This window comes from Penicillium subrubescens, assembly GCF_028828155.1.
Source record: "Penicillium subrubescens strain IBT 31985 chromosome Unknown utg000007l_segment0_segment0, whole genome shotgun sequence".
NCBI lineage: Eukaryota > Fungi > Ascomycota > Eurotiomycetes > Eurotiales > Aspergillaceae > Penicillium > Penicillium subrubescens.
Genome location: NW_026643157.1, coordinates 1,326,680 through 1,342,210, shown reverse-complemented (window position 1 = coordinate 1,342,210; position 15,531 = coordinate 1,326,680). Strand labels below are relative to the sequence as shown.

Genomic DNA, 15,531 nt, shown 5'->3' with positions numbered 1-15,531 from the left:
AGAGCGATAAGAGTAAGCTATTTGCCGATAGCGTGAACAGCCTTGTACAATGCCACCAGAATGATTCAAAACTATGCATCCCGTTATATGGCAAAGCTGAGATCAGTAACAGTCCCGCCTACTCTAAAAAACACAACAACAGACGAAACGAACCAGAACAGGTTGATGCCATTGCGGCAATTGACATCCTGCATCACACGTGCCATTCTGCCATCATTACCCCTAGGCGGTCAATCGGTCCAAACGCATTTCCTGATTCGGGCGAAGACGAAAAAACGTTCTCCTTGGAAGCTCCAACAGAGGTCTAACTCCCCTCGCAACCTAGAGCTCTGATGGAATAAACTGCACGATGGCCAAGTGCCTTCTCAATCACTCCACATTTCTCCACCGTGCTGCTGCCCCTGTGAGTGGGGTTGCTACATCCATGGAGGTCCTCTCGTTCCGGGCCACTGCCCGCCACAAGGCCAGCGTTCGCCATTTTTCGTCCAAATCATGGAGACAATATCACAAAGACAACAATCATGAAGGAAATACAAGGGGAGGGTTTGGATCGAGACTGCGTTTTGCGCTGCGGAACACCAAGGTCGAATGGTACCCGATCCCCGTCGGTCTCGGAATCGGTCTACTAGGGGTCCTACACTTTTACAAGTCCCAGCGTGCTGAACGTGACCGAGATGCACAGAGTGATGCAGGTGATGACTGGGAGAATGGAAAACGCCCACCACGACGCCCGCGAGTTGTGCCGACTGGTCCCTGGCAGGTCCAGGTCATGTCGACTCTGCCCCTGAAGGCCATCTCGCGTTTATGGGGTCGGTTCAACGAGATTGAATTGCCATACTACTTCCGTGTCCCTGGATTCAAACTCTACTCATGGATCTTTGGTGTTAATCTCAGTGAGGTCGCTGAACCCGACCTTCATGTCTATCCCAACCTCGCCGCCTTCTTTTATCGCAAGTTGAAACCCGGTGTCCGACCCCTCGATCCCGACCCACGTGCACTTGTATCCCCCTCCGATGGACGTATCCTGCAGTTTGGTATGATTGAGCGGGGTGAGGTGGAACAAGTCAAGGGCATGACCTACAGTCTGGATGCGCTTTTGGGTGCAGCTACGCCGGTAACTGCCGACCACAGCAACCGCATGTCCGATCCAGCGATCAAGGACACCCACAAGGATGTCGAGAACATGAAGGCCGATCAGGAGTTTGCCAGCGTGAACGGTATCTCCTACACTTTGCCCTCGCTCCTGTCTGGTGAATCGGGCGTTCCCGCGAAGAGACGGGCATCAATTGATGCATCCACCCCCTCGAAAACGACGTCCGAGGTTCAAGTCCAGGAGGAGTTGGCCCGTGGAGAAGGAACTTCATGGTTCGCGCCCAAGGCCGCCGTCAACCACGCATTGTTCTACGTTGTGATCTACTTAGCACCTGGTGACTATCACCGTTTCCACTCGCCTACCGAATGGGTTGTAGAGAGCCGCCGCCACTTTGCGGGTGAACTCTACTCGGTCTCGCCCTATCTGCAGCGAACCCTGCCCGGTCTGTTCACCTTGAACGAGCGTGTGGCGCTACTGGGTCGCTGGCGATGGGGTTTCTTCAGTTACACGCCGGTCGGCGCGACCAATGTGGGCTCGATCAAAATCAACTTTGACTCGGAACTGCGCACCAACAGCTTGCTGACTGACACTGCGGCGGACTTGGCTGCAGCTCGGGCGGCGGAGCGGGGTGAAACTGACCCCGGATTCGTCGAGGCTACCTATGCTCATGCTAGTCGCACACTAGGCGGACACCCGCTGCGGCGCGGTGAGGAGATGGGTGGGTTCCAGCTGGGTAGCACAGTAGTGCTGGTATTCGAGGCTCCTCTCGGCAGTCGAAAATCGTTTGATGCTGGCTGGCCGGACAAAGAGCGACCTGATGGCTGGAACTGGGCCATTGAGAAGGGCCAGCGGATCAAGATGGGTGAGAAGCTGGGCTTTGTTGGGGAAGACTGAGAGATGTTATACAGGCTCTGCTGTGCGTTAATCTAGGTTAATGCTTGCCAAGGTGGCAAGGGGACACGAGGCTGGCGATACAGCAGGGCGTCGTGATTTCTTTTTTTCTTTTGTTTTACTTGAAACTCTTCTTTCATGGGAGGGCCATTTGTTGTAATATACCATTTTGTGAGTTTTGTCGAGGAGGTTGCATGGGTTATCCATGATCCGCATCCAGCCGCATAATAAAAGCATTGCACATTCCTGAGTTGAGATCGCCATGCTTTATCTTGCCCCCATGTGATCTATCAGATAGCCGCAAAGATAAAAGAGAAATAAGATAGAAAGAGATAAGGCACGAACTACTCCATAGTCCACTAGGGAATCGTTCCTTAGTTCAATAGTTCAACCACCAAACTCAGCCCCATTCAATGGCGCAGACCAGTCAACGTGCTCGAATGATCCCCACTGATTTGCTGGCGATAAGCAGCGACGTCACTGCGGATTTCTTGGCAACAAGAAACAAGAGAAAAGTTAAAGGCAGTGCAAAGCCACACATTTATTATGAGTATTATTATTAGTATTATGAGGAAGATGGCAAATAGTACAATCTTGAATGTGGCCGACGATCTAGTCTGATTTGGTGTTGGTCGAGACTGTCATACGTGATCGACGTTATCATGCTATCATCCATTCAGCAGATACCTGGAGTAGCTTATGATGGTTCTCTCTGTATTTGTAGCCAAACATTCATAAACTATTCAATTCATACAGCAATTAATATCCGTTGAACTACTCACTAAAGTCTAATAAGCTCCAAATCAGCCTTGCATCCCCCATCCGACCGGTCTGGGCGTCTGGAAACAAACCTTGGTTGGAGACTCGTCCAAGCGGGTCGCGCAACTTGGGCCAAGGAATGAGGAATCACCAACCTGCTCTCTGCTATCGTTTTTGTTCTTCGCCTCCCCCGCCTCTGGACCAAGTCTTCTCTCGTTCTTCTCTTTCCTTTCTCATCCTCTCCATCGTCCCCCCTCGATGGCCATTTTTACTCTGCCCCGGTCGTTCCAGAGCAATGTCTTCTCTCCCCAGAACCCGATGGCATCCGCCGCCATGAGCGCGACAGGCTCCAGCTCCAGCTCCAGCTGGATCGCCAGCGCTCCATCACAACACCCGCCATTCTTCCATCTTGTGCTCCTGGTCTTTGAGGCTGTATTGGAGGTTATCTGTGTCAGTTTGCCGGGCTACTTTGCTGCTCGACAGGGCATGTTCGATGCAGAGGCGCAGAAGCTGGTGGCGAATCTCAACGTGACGCTGTTTACCCCCTGCCTGAGTATGGATCTCCTTGGAAATGGTGACGATAGATGGGTCCGGTCGCGATAACTAATACTGGGCACAGTTTTCATTAAATTGGGCTCTCAATTGACTGCCGAAACACTCGCCGATTTGGCAATTATCCCCGTGATCTTTGTCGTTCAAACCGGTGTCTCTTATCTTTGCGCTTTTGTGATTGCGCGATGTTTCCGTTTCAAGAAGCGCCAGTCGAACTTTGTCGCGGCGATGGCGGTATGATCAGTCCTTCATCCCTCAAATGAAGTTGCAAAGGATACATGCTAACGGGTTCATCTGTGAATAGGTGTTTGGCAATTCCAATTCCTCCCTATCTCTCTCGTCATGTCGCTCTCTCAAACCCTCAAGGGTCTCCACTGGGATCGCATCCCGAACGATAACGATGATGAGGTCGCCGCGCGTGGTATTCTCTATCTGCTAATCTTCCAGCAGCTCGGGCAACTCGTTCGCTGGAGTTGGGGATATCATATCCTCTTGGCTCCCAAGGATCGATACTTGGAGGATGCAGAGCGGGATATCACCGACCAATCGCGCATCGAGCAAGGTCAAGCTCGATACAGCGATAACCCAGACCAGACGGATCCAGATGAGCCGCTGGTTCGCACACGCAGTTCCGACGATCTCCACCATTCTCCGGGCGGCAGTAGCCGGTTCCACTCCGGGGATCAAACGCCCGTATCAACTCGTGCCTATTCGTACACCAAGGTGTCGTCTGTTCATTCTCACGATGATTTGGATCAAGAAGATGATTCAGATGCTCCGCCATCGGTCTTGGGACCACCTCCGGACGGTCCATTCTTGCCACGTCAAAACACCGGAGTTGATATTCTCTCTTTCCCTGACGTTGAAGCCACTGCGCGCCAATCCCAAGCCGCAGACAAGACCTTCATCCAGCGCTGCAAGTCCTCTCTCTGTAAGCGCCGCGAACGTATCCGTCGCGCCTGGGAGAAGAAGACCGGCGCTGTGTATGGACGTCTGCCCCCCAAGGCCCAAAAGTGCCTCTCAGCCATAACTCGCGGTGTAACCCGCTTCCTCCACGGCGCATGGGACTTCATGAACCCCCCTCTATGGGCAATGCTCGTCTCCGTCATCGTCGCCTCCGTCCCAGCCCTCCAACACGTCTTCTTCGATGAAGGTACCTTCATCCGCAACTCGGTGACCCGTGCCATTGATCAAAACGCCCAAGTCGCGGTTCCCTTGATCCTAGTTGTTCTCGGCGCGAATCTCGCGCGCAACACGCTGTCAGAGGAGAACCTGGCTGACATGGAGCACCCCAGTGCGGAGCGTAAATTGATCATCGCCTCGCTGGTCGCGCGCATGTTCCTGCCGACGCTCATCATGGCGCCACTGCTGGCGCTGATGGCCAAGTTTGTGCCTATCAGTATCCTGGATGACCCGATTTTCATCATCGTGTGTTTCCTGCTTACTGGTGCGCCGTCGGCGTTGCAGTTGGCACAGATCTGCCAGATCAATAATGTTTATGTCGGGGCGATGTCCAAGTTGTTGTTCCAGAGCTATGTTGTCTGGTATGTCTACACTTTTCCACTGATCTCTTTGACTATCGATCATATACTAACTGATTATCTAGGATCCTCCCCTCTACTCTCATTCTGGTTATGTGTGCCCTGGAAGTCCTCGAGTGGGCTGCCTAAGTCACCCATACCTTCTCATTACCTTATGTACACGTATAACCTCAAACCCGGCGAAGCAGGTCTTCTCTTTTCCGTGCTTCATTTTTTTTGAATGTATTTATCCTCACGTTCGAGGACACTTCGGCGTTTTGGGCCCGCGAATATGCTTATCCGGCTGGGCTTGGGCTTTGCATTGGCGATTATGGCGTACGTTGCTTTCTATCATTTCTTTCCAGGATTAGGCTCTACAATCACACCCTCCTTTGTCTATGGAGTGAGTTTCGGAAATTCGATATTTTTACTCCCGGTTTACTTGTGGAGATACGATACATTAGTACTTGGGTTCGACATGTGAAATCTGTCTGCTGTAGATTGGCAGTAAATCCTCGTTACCCAACTCGTAGCCGTAGTTGTATTATTACTCCGTCCCATGCAACCCAGTATCAAAGAAAACTATCCAGCTACTTCAAACCGGACACAGTCCACCCCCACCAGCCATCATAGCCACATCATGCGCAATCCGGCCCGCCGGATCACCCATAACATCAACAAGCATCGCCATGCCCGTCGCAAGATGCCACAAAATATGGCAATGGAAGAGCCACACGCCGGGATTATCAGCGCGGAAACGGAGCACCGCGTACCCACGGCTGGGGATCAGAACTGTGTCGCGGAGCGCTGCGCGGGAGAGATCGTAGGGTTGGAACGAAGGGTCATTTGGGTCTGGTGGTGACGCTTCAGGGGTGTCAGGTTCAAGGCCTGGTGGGTAGGGGTCTGTGAAGGGGTTGTAGGAGCCCCAGCCGTAGGAGGATTCGTGAACGGCTAGGATGTAGAAGTGGTGTCCGTGCTGGAGATTGTTAGGTGATTTGTTTTTGGGGTGATTGATAGAATAGAGAGTGTGGTACTTGTACTCACGAGATGGAAAGGATGAGGCCCCTCGTCTAGGTTGTTCACGACTAGGTCAACCCATGATGCCTCGGGCCCGGTCGAGAAGGCGAATTGATTTGCATCCCAGTGTTCTCGGGGGAGACCGATTAGTGGTACAGGTGGGTCATTTTGGGGTTTCCAGGTAGTCTGGTTAAAATAGCCTTCGGGGATGTTGTGATTACGGGCCATTTTCTGGATCTTGGTATAGACGACTTGTGTTTGTTGGGCCTTTGGTGGTAGGTTTTGTAGGATTGAAGGAGATGAGGGTACATCATCAAGGTTGATGTGATTCCGTACTTCGGGTGTTGTTATTTGGGCCGTGCTGGAGATTGATGCAGAGCGGTAATGGATGGGGAAGGTTTGGTCTGGTGTTAGTGCGGGATTGATGTACTTGAAGCATCTGTTGTCAGTTAGCAACTGATGCATTGATTTGAGAGGAATGAAGAGTCTGACCCTTGGTCTAGTTGCACCATCATGGATGATGGCGATTCTTGGTGAGATGCAGTACGGATAACGAAATCCATGCGTTGGCCAGGGAATAAGATGCCGGCTGAATTGACATTTTCTTGTTCAGCGCGCTTGACGTCGATGCTGTCGACCTGGATGAGATCTATGTTCTCCTGGTCGAATACGAGTGAAAAGCCTGCCAGGGCGCTGTATTGTTCATCAGTAGTTGATATCACAATAGGTCCTGGGTTCTCATACCCAGTGTTCACAACACGGATTCGATAGGCTGTGTCCGGATCAAGATCTAAGAATGAGGTGTTGGCCAATCGCTCAATACAATCGACTGGGCGAGCAGGAACAGCCATAGAGCATTCGAATTGACCGACTCCATTAACCAGCAACGAGTCCGGTACCGGCTAGAATAGAGAACAAATGATCAGAGTCCACTTCCGAGGTACAACCTTTCAACCAGAGTAACTCACCTCGTTCGCAAAGTTTCCAGGGAGCTTGTACCAAGCCAAAACATCCTTTGCCGGCCGATGATACCAATCTCCGATAAGAAGCAGAAGCTCCTTTTCATAATTGAATTTCTGGGCATCGCCGCGAGCACGCGACATTAATCCTCTTACGGTACTCTTGGCGGCAGGGGCATAGATGACCAGTCCGCCGTAGAGACCGTCTCCGCGCGAGACGCCCGAATGAGCATGGTACCAAAAGGTACCGCTCTGATCGGCAGGGATAGTGACATTATAAGTAAATCGCGCGCCGGGCGCGATAGGACATTGTGAAACCCCCGCGGCGCCATCCATGGCATCTGTCAGGGGGTTAACGGTGGGGTTCTATGATTAAAGGATTATTGTGAGTACGGAGATTGGATACATACTGGATACATGGATTCCATGCCAATGGAGGGCAATTGATTCTTCCTCTACCGCATTGGTCACGGTGATGAGGAGGGTATCCCCGGAGCGGGCCTCGATGGTGGGGCTGGGGAAGAGATCTATATGAGACGAGCGGTCAGAGTAATCATGCCAAACGCGAGTGATTTGAGAACAAGATTGGATGCACACCATTAATCAGATAGATCTCTTTCAAGACGCCGTCGGGTCTGCGCTGGCCCGACGTGATGCGCCAATCGAGATGCTGTGTGACTGGCGGGCGATACACATGATCTTCCGGGCGAAGCTCTATGCGGGGGGCGATTTGCCGCGGATAGATCCTGGGAAGAGTGTATCTGGAGCGGCGTGATCGAGTCGGACCAGGGGAGATGGATGGTAGGATGATAGATATAAACTCCCATCATCAACAGACACGCGACGAGCGACCCCATCAGGAACCATGTCCGCACTGACCGGCCCTTCCGATGTGGTGTGACAGGCTCCTTGGAGGCTGGTTCCTGCGTCCGGGGTAGCCTCCGACGCCGACTGTTCTGCCGCTCCATGCTCGCTCACCTAACAGTATCGTGGAGAGATTGTTGTTACCAGCATCTAGAGTGCCTTGAAATGGACTCGAATCCGAGTCGGAGAAAATTGAACGAGGTTTCGGGTCAATATTCTGCAGAGGGAAATGTTGACACCCCAGTCGCACTGACCATCGGCGCCCTTGCCGATAGCAAAGACCAGGTGGAGTAAGGTATGGCAGGAAGGTGTCCGGAGAGTTCCGGTAGGGTGACTTTGAAAGCGGATCAGGAGGAAGATAGTTGCAGGAATGAAGTCGTGAGAGTGAAGAAAGAAAGAGACTAAAGTCTGTAGGGAAGCAGTCACGATGTCGAAGCCCTCCACGTGCTTGGCAACGGAGGGTGGTGGAGTGGATATCCTCACATTAGACCCGTGGACGGCGTTGCAGATCGCTAACCAAGATGAGAATTGGAGTAAGCATCCTGATAGTACTGGAATAGAGAATTGTCAGAGAAAAGAAATCTTTCATAATCCAAGTATATTACATACAGTACTCAATTTGTGTACTGAGGTAGAATGTTGACTCTGGTGGAAGCTCCCGATCTAGATATAGATCTGGTGTCCTAGGACAATTTGCATTTTCATGAATTGCTAAAACGACACTCATTACAAAGAGTGTTTCAGCGCAGTGAATACATATATATTTGTCTACCATCCCAATGTAGTTTGTCGGGGGAATCAGCGTAGAGTCCCTAGTACAAGTAGTAGTGTAGTGATTATCAAGACCTCTTGGACGTGCAATGGTCTTCTGTTCTACCAAAATCCAATAGGTCCATCCACCAGTTGGCGGGGCTAGGTTTCCATTTCAAAAAAGCAATCCACGCCTGTTCGGTGCGGGAGAAGATGAGTGATAAGAGTGAGATTCGAACTCACGCCCCGTAAACGAGATCAGGAATTTATGCTAAGGTGGACCTTAACCTGACGCCTTAGACCAACTCGGCCATCTTACCAACTTCATGCAGTGTAAGTCGGAGAGAAATTTAAACGCAGGGAGGGGGGGATTGATGCAGCAATGTTGATAGTATGAAGAGAATACGTATTTTATTTTGAATACAGGTGTTATGCAAATACGGTATTTGCTGTGATCACTGACAAATCACCTTTAGCGCTCACTGTATTTTTAATGTTGCATAGGGCCAACCTTCTCAAATAGGATTATTGTAAATATTCCATTTAACTACTTCGATAATCTCTTTCATTCTATTCGTCCATTATGATTCGATTCCCCTTCCCGATCCGCTTGGTCCCCTCCGATCATTCCCCCCCCCTCCTTCTCCTCATCTTCCCCCCACTTGACAACTTCTCGGCCAACCGCATCTTCGAAACACCCGTCGTGGAAGTGTCGCAGAACATAAACAAGCTGGCCCTGACCTGAGGTGCTTTTTAAGCTATTCCTAATCCCCACTAGAGCGGTCCAACCCTTAGACTAGACCCGAATCAATCGGCGTCATGAGCATCCAAGGCGCCCTCACGTGGGGCTCCCCGCAGCGCAGATTGGATTCAAGGGGAGCTCCGAGGAATGTAAATCCCTACTCCTATCTTCATCTTCAACTCTCTCCAACCTCACCGCGGGATCTATAGATCTAAGCTAGTCGACTAGTCTCCGGTGCGAAGTGCGAAGATTCCTTCTTCATCTGCAACCCTACCCTTCGCCTAAGTCGGTTCATCCCGATGCGCACCGAACTGGTGAGGTCTTAAAGAAGGAGATTGTTTTCCCTGCTTTCTCGACTTCTTCCCCTCTTCACCACCTCTCTTCCTTTCCTTCCTCCGATCAACAACCTCATCATCAATCACCATGATGTTGCTGCTCGGAACTGCCCTCGCTGTCCTGCTGGGGAGCTCCCCGGTCACTGCGGGGTCCCTTCGCGATATCGAACATGTCGTGATCTTCATGCAGGAGAATCGCGCATGGGATACCGTAAGTCTCACTTCTTTCACACTGATCCCCCACTATGAGTGGTGATGGTGACCAGGGATGCGGTCTAACTTGAGATGCGTGGATAGTACTTCGGCACTATGGCCGGTGTCCGTGGGTTTGATGACCCCAATGTCCAGGTCAACTCCGACGGGCAGTCGGTTTGGAACCAGTAAGTGCTCCAAAATAACATCGAAACATGTTCAGCCTGTCTCTTTATCCAGAAGAATTACCTCTCGGAGCTGACCCGCTTTCTGTATAGGGTCGTTGAGCCAAGCATGTCAACTGCCACCAAGTCCCTTCTCCCCTGGTACCTGGGATACCAGGGAGGTGACTCAAATGAGGCGATCCAATGTATGGCTGCCGGCGACAACGGCTACCACGACAACCAGGCTGCCCTCAACCACGGTCTGAACAACCACTGGGCACGCAACAACACTCCGTGGAGCTGGGGTTATTTCAAGCGCGAGGATATCCCCGTCCAGTTCGCCATTGCTGAGGGATGGACCTCTGGTGACATGTATCAGGTACAGCTTCGCCATTGTTACAGAATCAGGTGATGCATGCTAATCAGACAACAGGAGTCCCAAATCACTTCGACCAATCCTAACCGTGTGACCCTGGTCAGTGGTTCCGTCAACGTGCCTGGCAGCCCTCAAAACCCCAGCCAGGGTGGTGTTTACATTGACAACAACGAGATGCCCGGTATGTCATCCTGATGGTGATCCCTTATTCGTTGCCTATTTCAACTAACCCTGTTCAGGCTGCGACGGCAACGGAATCAACTGCTACCCGCTGAAGTGGAAGACCGTCTACGAGTTCTATGAGGAAGCGGGTGTCTCGTGGCAGCTCTACCAGGATACCAACAACTTCGACGACAACCCCTTGGCCTGGTTCGATCAGTTCCAGAAGGCAAGCCAGAACTCTCCCCTCGCCAAGAAGGGTATGTCCTTCGTGGGTCTTGATGCCTTCTACGCCGCCGCTGCCAATGGCTCTCTCCCCGAAGTCAGCTTCATTGTTGGGCCTACCGAGCTGTCCGAGCACCCGCCCTACCAGCCCAAGGACGGTGGCTGGTTGCAGAAGCAGGTCGTTGATGCTGTTACCAAGAGCCCCAAGTACTCCTCTACCCTCCTGATGATCAGTTTCGATGGTGAGTATAATGAATGCTCGTATGCCCACATTCCAAATGGAGTATGCTAATAAGGAAATACAGAAACTGGTGGTTTCGGTGATCATGTCGCTCCCTTCCACTCGCCCCAGGGTACCCCTGGAGAATGGATGAAGGACCCCACGGGCGTGTTCGGTGACGTCTTTGTGGGACCTGGTATGTCAACAACGGTTCTATTTACACGGTTCTATTTACCCGAGGGGAACCTCTAATTGGCTCGATTGTCTAGGTTTCCGGGTTCCTTTCTACATGATCTCGCCCTGGACTCGCGGCAACCGCGTCTTCACGGAGCGGGCCGATCACAACTCCCAGATCTTGTTCGTGGAGCAGTGGCTCACGGCTCGTGGGTACAAGGGCATCCAGACTGACCAGATGGTCCCGTGGCGACGTGCCCACATGTCCAACCTGGTCAATGCCCTGGATCTGGACAACGTATGTGATGACTGCCTTTCCATATACTTGACACTGAACACTAACTTCTTCTCAGCCCGACCTGTCCATTCCTTACCTGCCCGAGGCCGACACTCCCATCACCAATAGCAAGGGTGACTACGTCGGCTCAGCCCAATGCCAGTCCAAGTTCCGCGAACCGCGTCCCCCTGTTCCCTACGGCCAACAGCAGGCAAACTCCACAAACGCCCTCTGGTTCGAGGACGGCTTCAAGGAGGTCGTTGGCTACCTGACCGAGGGACGATACCTCGTTCTCGAGAAGGGCGGCTCCGCGCTGACCAACTCCGGCAAGCGCGACCACTTGACCGTCACCCCGGCTACCCTGAAGCACGAGGCCAAGTCCCAGCGCTGGGTGATCCACTACACCGCGGATCAAGAGAGTGAGATCTTCACCATTTCTAGTGCCCTCGACGGCCGCTGGCTCGGTGCTCGCGGTGCCCTGCTGGACAGCGACCAGGCCCGGAACGCTGAGCCTGTCCGTATCACCTTCCTTGGCAATGGCCTGGGTTATGCCGTCCAGTACGTCAATGGTAACCAACACATTGACGTGGATCAAGCCGGTGCCCTCAAGATCGCAACCCAGCACCATGTGCCGGACGGGGGTTTCAAGGTCTTCAGCGTTACCTATCACGACAAATGAGAGCGCTTTTTACGATGATGCCTGCATACTTAAGCGCATATGCATATGGGTGGCACACATTACTCTTTTACTCATGACTTTCCCGATATTTCTTCGTTTTATTTGCATGGCTGAGCTAGCTCAAGCAAGGAGCAATATGATGCGCTACTTACATTACGAGAGCCTATGGCTCTGGAGAGATGATCAATCCAATAAAAAAAAAAATTCAGAGCATGTTCAATGATTCTGTCTAGTAGGTAGTACTTGTAAAAATGCCGAACTCATATAGAGAAACTCGCTTAAACCCGTAGGTGACTTGCTGATCGAGTGGTAACGCGACCTCAAATGGAGACAGACAGCTTTGGCTCGCAAATCGTCCACTTCCTTTTGATCTTTGCGAACCACTTCCCTGAGGCGGTTCGGTTGTTCTTTGTTCTTGTCTCGTGGCTTGAGGCTTTTGCGGACGAGTCTTTGCACGATCCCGGACAATTGCCTGAATGTAGAAGTTGTTCTCGATTCCAAGCTCCGCGATCTGACGGATGAGTTTGTTTGTGCTTAGTCTTGATTTCCATTTGACACTTACGTCGACCGCGATAGAAAATATTCTTCTCATCCTTGAATCGAACCCTTAACCTTCTCGTCCCCTATATACATCCTCCATGTTAGTGCATCGCCATCCCAGGACACCGAAAAACATCGCCAGTCCCTAATGCAGCCTGATACAGCCTTTTTCACCCTGCTCACCCCATTAAAAAGGCTTTTAAAGAATTAAACTAGTATTTCGTGACTACCTGAAATAAATCTTATAATTAAAAAATATTGTTGTTACAAAATCTAAAAAAAAGAATGAACCTCCCCCGCCTAGGGGTGTTCCCGGCCGTCCGTGGAGCTCGAAGCGTCAACACTGGCCCAGTACTTTCTTCTTTTATTTGCCCTTTCCTCCAGGGCACACCTATGGTTCACCAATTTATGGTGGATACCAACTAGGCCATCGGAGGTGGGGGGAGTTGATTGTTTGACCTGGAAACCAGTCATAACCTTGAGACGATGAAAAGGAGACAAACAATTTCTATTGCATTTTTCTACACCAGGCAGGCAGGGACGGGGAGTATGGTAATTCTCTTGGCACTTTAATTGATCATTTGACTTATCTCTAGAATTCTCCCTCGTCGGACTGATCAGTTGTGATTCGATTATAACGATATGGGAATAGGATTCGACAACGTGGATGGAACAATGATGCGATTGGACGTTTGCGGGACGGACGTGTGATTTCAAAGACATCCATGTTATGGACCGTGTTGATTGGGCTTCGTGTTGCCATTTAGCTTGATGGGAAAAGCTTCTGATTACACATATTTTGCATACTGTGATATTGCTATACATGGAAGCTTATATCCGTGGAACCGAGCGGGGCGGGATCTTGGATCTTATCGGCGCCCGCAGCGAACTCCGACTCTTCTCCGCGTCAGAGCTTCTTCACCCCAGGAACGCCCCGAGAGCAGTCCTCTCCTGACCTCCTCAGTCCATGAGCTACATCAATTGAACTCTCTTTCACCATGCCCAGCTCAAATCCCATCCACATCATCGGGCTCGGCAGCATCGGTTCATTCCTCGCGCATTCAATCCGCGCCCTCCCTAACCCCCCACCCGTGAACCTCCTCATCCACCGCAAGAACCTATACGACGAATTCGCCTCCAAGGGCTGGACCCTCGGCCTACGCGTCAACGAAGACGGGCCTCTCCAAGAACAAGGCGGGTTCGATGCCGAACTACTCAGCCAATCAACCTCCTCAGAACCAATCCAGAATCTAATCGTCGCTGTTAAAGCCTCCGCAACCGTCTCAGCCCTGCAACCTATTCAGCACCGACTGGGCCCACAATCGACGGTATGTTTATTCCAAAATGGGATGGGTCAGATTGAGGATTTGAATGAGCGGGTTTTCACTGATAAAGCTCGGCGGCCGACGTATATGTTTGGTATTATACGGCATGGAGTATACCTGCGATCGCCGACGGAGGCGATTCTTTCTGGATTGAATGGGCGTGCGGCGATTGGAGTCGTGGATGTTGAGGAGGACATGGATACAAGATCGAGACGAGCGAATCCGCAATTTCTACTTGATACGTTATTGCGATCACCGATTCTGCGCTGCGAGGAATTAGCGTGGAAGGAATTATTGCAGAATCAGCTGTTTAAGTTGGCCGCGAACTGCGTGTTGAATCCGCTTACGGCTATTCTTGATGTGAGGAATGGGGTGATCAAGGAGAATCCTGATTTACAGCCTCTTATACAACGGCTTCTGCAGGAGATATCTTTGGTGTTTCGGAGTTTGCCTGAACTTAAAGATTTGCCGAGTGATGACCGGTTCTCGGTTTCTTCGTTGGAGGCTCTTGTGATAGATACTATTGACAAGACGGCGGAAAACTCGAGTAGTATGCGAGAGGATGTAAGGAAGGGACGTGCGACGGAAATTGAATATATTAATGGTTGGATTTTGAGACGTGCGAGGGAGTTGGGGATTGAGTGTGAGGCGAATGCGGGTTTGATGCAGCTTGTGTTGGCGAAGAGTCGGTTGAGTATGGAACGTCGTGAGTAGTCTACACCAACTTGTATTATGGTCCATGGAGGAGCCAGAGATGCTTCCACGTTACTCCTGCATTTCCCTAGAATTAAAGATAGCTCTGTTTAATCTATACCCAATATAGGATATGATCTCGGTGTATACCTACCGAAAGTAGCCGGATGGGTTGTTATCAACCTCATCGGGGAATCGCGGGGCAATGGGGGGTGGCTTTCCTGTCTAAGGATCGCGCGTAATCGTATCCCTTCGTATCCCACCTGATTAGGTGGGGGGAACCGCAACACCTAGGCTTCCAGAAACATCGCCATGACTAATAAATAGTTGGGGTCACCTGCATTCTCCATTCTTCCCACCGCTTATCAATCACCCTCGAACTTCGGGTCCTCATTGATCTCAATTTCATTCTCTTCAACATCTCCAGCTTCAAGTCCACCATAATCACAATCGCAAACATGTCTATCCCCAAGACCGCCGTCAAGTCGCCCAATGCCCCCCGCCCCTCCCCCATTCCTGTCCCAGGCTATCGTGATGGGCGATTATGTCTTCTGCTCCGGTCAAATTGGCAGTAACCCCGAGACTGGTGCCCTCGTGCAAGGCTCTATTCAAGATCGGACTGTGAGAATATCCCCCCGGCTCAAGCTGCCTGATTCCAGTCCACTCAACCTTTCAAATGACCGTGAACATTTACTGATGCACTGGACAGAGACAAATCATGTCCAACCTCCGCGCTGTTCTGGAATCTGCAGGAACAAGCTTGGATAATGTGGTCAAGTGCAACATTTTCCTCACCAGCATGAGCGACTTTGCTGCTGTCACCGAGGTGTATACAACTTTCTTTTCTGCCCCGATGCCGGTAAGTTTTCTGAGCTCTCCCTGAATGAATTATTTACATGTTTGGCTAATGGCACTCATTAGGCGCGTACATGCGTTTGTGTGGCGGCGTTGCCGATGGGTACTGATGTTGAGATTGAGTGTATCGCTGGTGTGCGAAGCTCTACTAGCGAGAAGCTGTGAGACTA

At 51.2% G+C, this 15,531-nt stretch overlaps 6 protein-coding genes across 6 annotated transcripts; 5 read left to right on the top strand and 1 right to left on the bottom strand.

Annotated features, from left to right (window-relative positions):
- Positions 1–349: 349 nt before the first annotated feature.
- On the top strand, positions 350–1,987 carry N7473_010249 (phosphatidylserine decarboxylase 1; the record flags this gene model as incomplete). Its single annotated transcript, XM_057156188.1, has 1 exon — positions 350–1,987. One exon carries the CDS (start codon positions 350–352, stop codon positions 1,985–1,987), a length of 1,638 nt encoding a protein of 545 aa, XP_057004843.1.
- A 950-nt stretch (positions 1,988–2,937) lies between these two features.
- On the top strand, positions 2,938–5,272 carry N7473_010248 (Auxin Efflux Carrier superfamily). Its single transcript, XM_057156187.1, has 4 exons — positions 2,938–3,296; positions 3,363–3,529; positions 3,600–4,839; positions 4,902–5,272. Exons 2-4 carry the CDS (start codon positions 3,481–3,483, stop codon positions 4,963–4,965), a joined length of 1,353 nt encoding a protein of 450 aa, XP_057004842.1. The 5' UTR covers positions 2,938–3,296; positions 3,363–3,480; the 3' UTR covers positions 4,966–5,272.
- Positions 5,273–5,410: 138 nt separating this feature from the next.
- Positions 5,411–7,759, bottom strand: N7473_010247 (multicopper oxidase-domain-containing protein; the record flags this gene model as incomplete). Its single annotated transcript, XM_057156186.1, has 8 exons — positions 5,411–5,791; positions 5,860–6,271; positions 6,325–6,525; positions 6,577–6,734; positions 6,801–7,132; positions 7,202–7,318; positions 7,389–7,537; positions 7,671–7,759. The coding sequence occupies 8 exons, from the start codon at positions 7,757–7,759 to the stop codon at positions 5,411–5,413; spliced, it is 1,839 nt and encodes a 612-aa protein (XP_057004841.1).
- A 1,811-nt stretch (positions 7,760–9,570) lies between these two features.
- On the top strand, positions 9,571–11,948 carry N7473_010246 (nonhemolytic phospholipases C family protein; the record flags this gene model as incomplete). The annotated part of the gene is made up of 8 exons (XM_057156185.1): positions 9,571–9,693; positions 9,780–9,862; positions 9,953–10,217; positions 10,272–10,395; positions 10,454–10,840; positions 10,904–11,014; positions 11,088–11,290; positions 11,346–11,948. The coding sequence occupies 8 exons, from the start codon at positions 9,571–9,573 to the stop codon at positions 11,946–11,948; spliced, it is 1,899 nt and encodes a 632-aa protein (XP_057004840.1).
- Positions 11,949–13,486: 1,538 nt separating this feature from the next.
- On the top strand, positions 13,487–14,527 carry N7473_010245 (uncharacterized protein; the record flags this gene model as incomplete). Its single annotated transcript, XM_057156184.1, has 1 exon — positions 13,487–14,527. One exon carries the CDS (start codon positions 13,487–13,489, stop codon positions 14,525–14,527), a length of 1,041 nt encoding a protein of 346 aa, XP_057004839.1.
- A 471-nt stretch (positions 14,528–14,998) lies between these two features.
- Positions 14,999–15,526, top strand: N7473_010244 (uncharacterized protein; the record flags this gene model as incomplete). The annotated part of the gene is made up of 3 exons (XM_057156183.1): positions 14,999–15,127; positions 15,216–15,365; positions 15,428–15,526. 3 exons carry the CDS (start codon positions 14,999–15,001, stop codon positions 15,524–15,526), a joined length of 378 nt encoding a protein of 125 aa, XP_057004838.1.
- Positions 15,527–15,531: the final 5 nt, after the last annotated feature.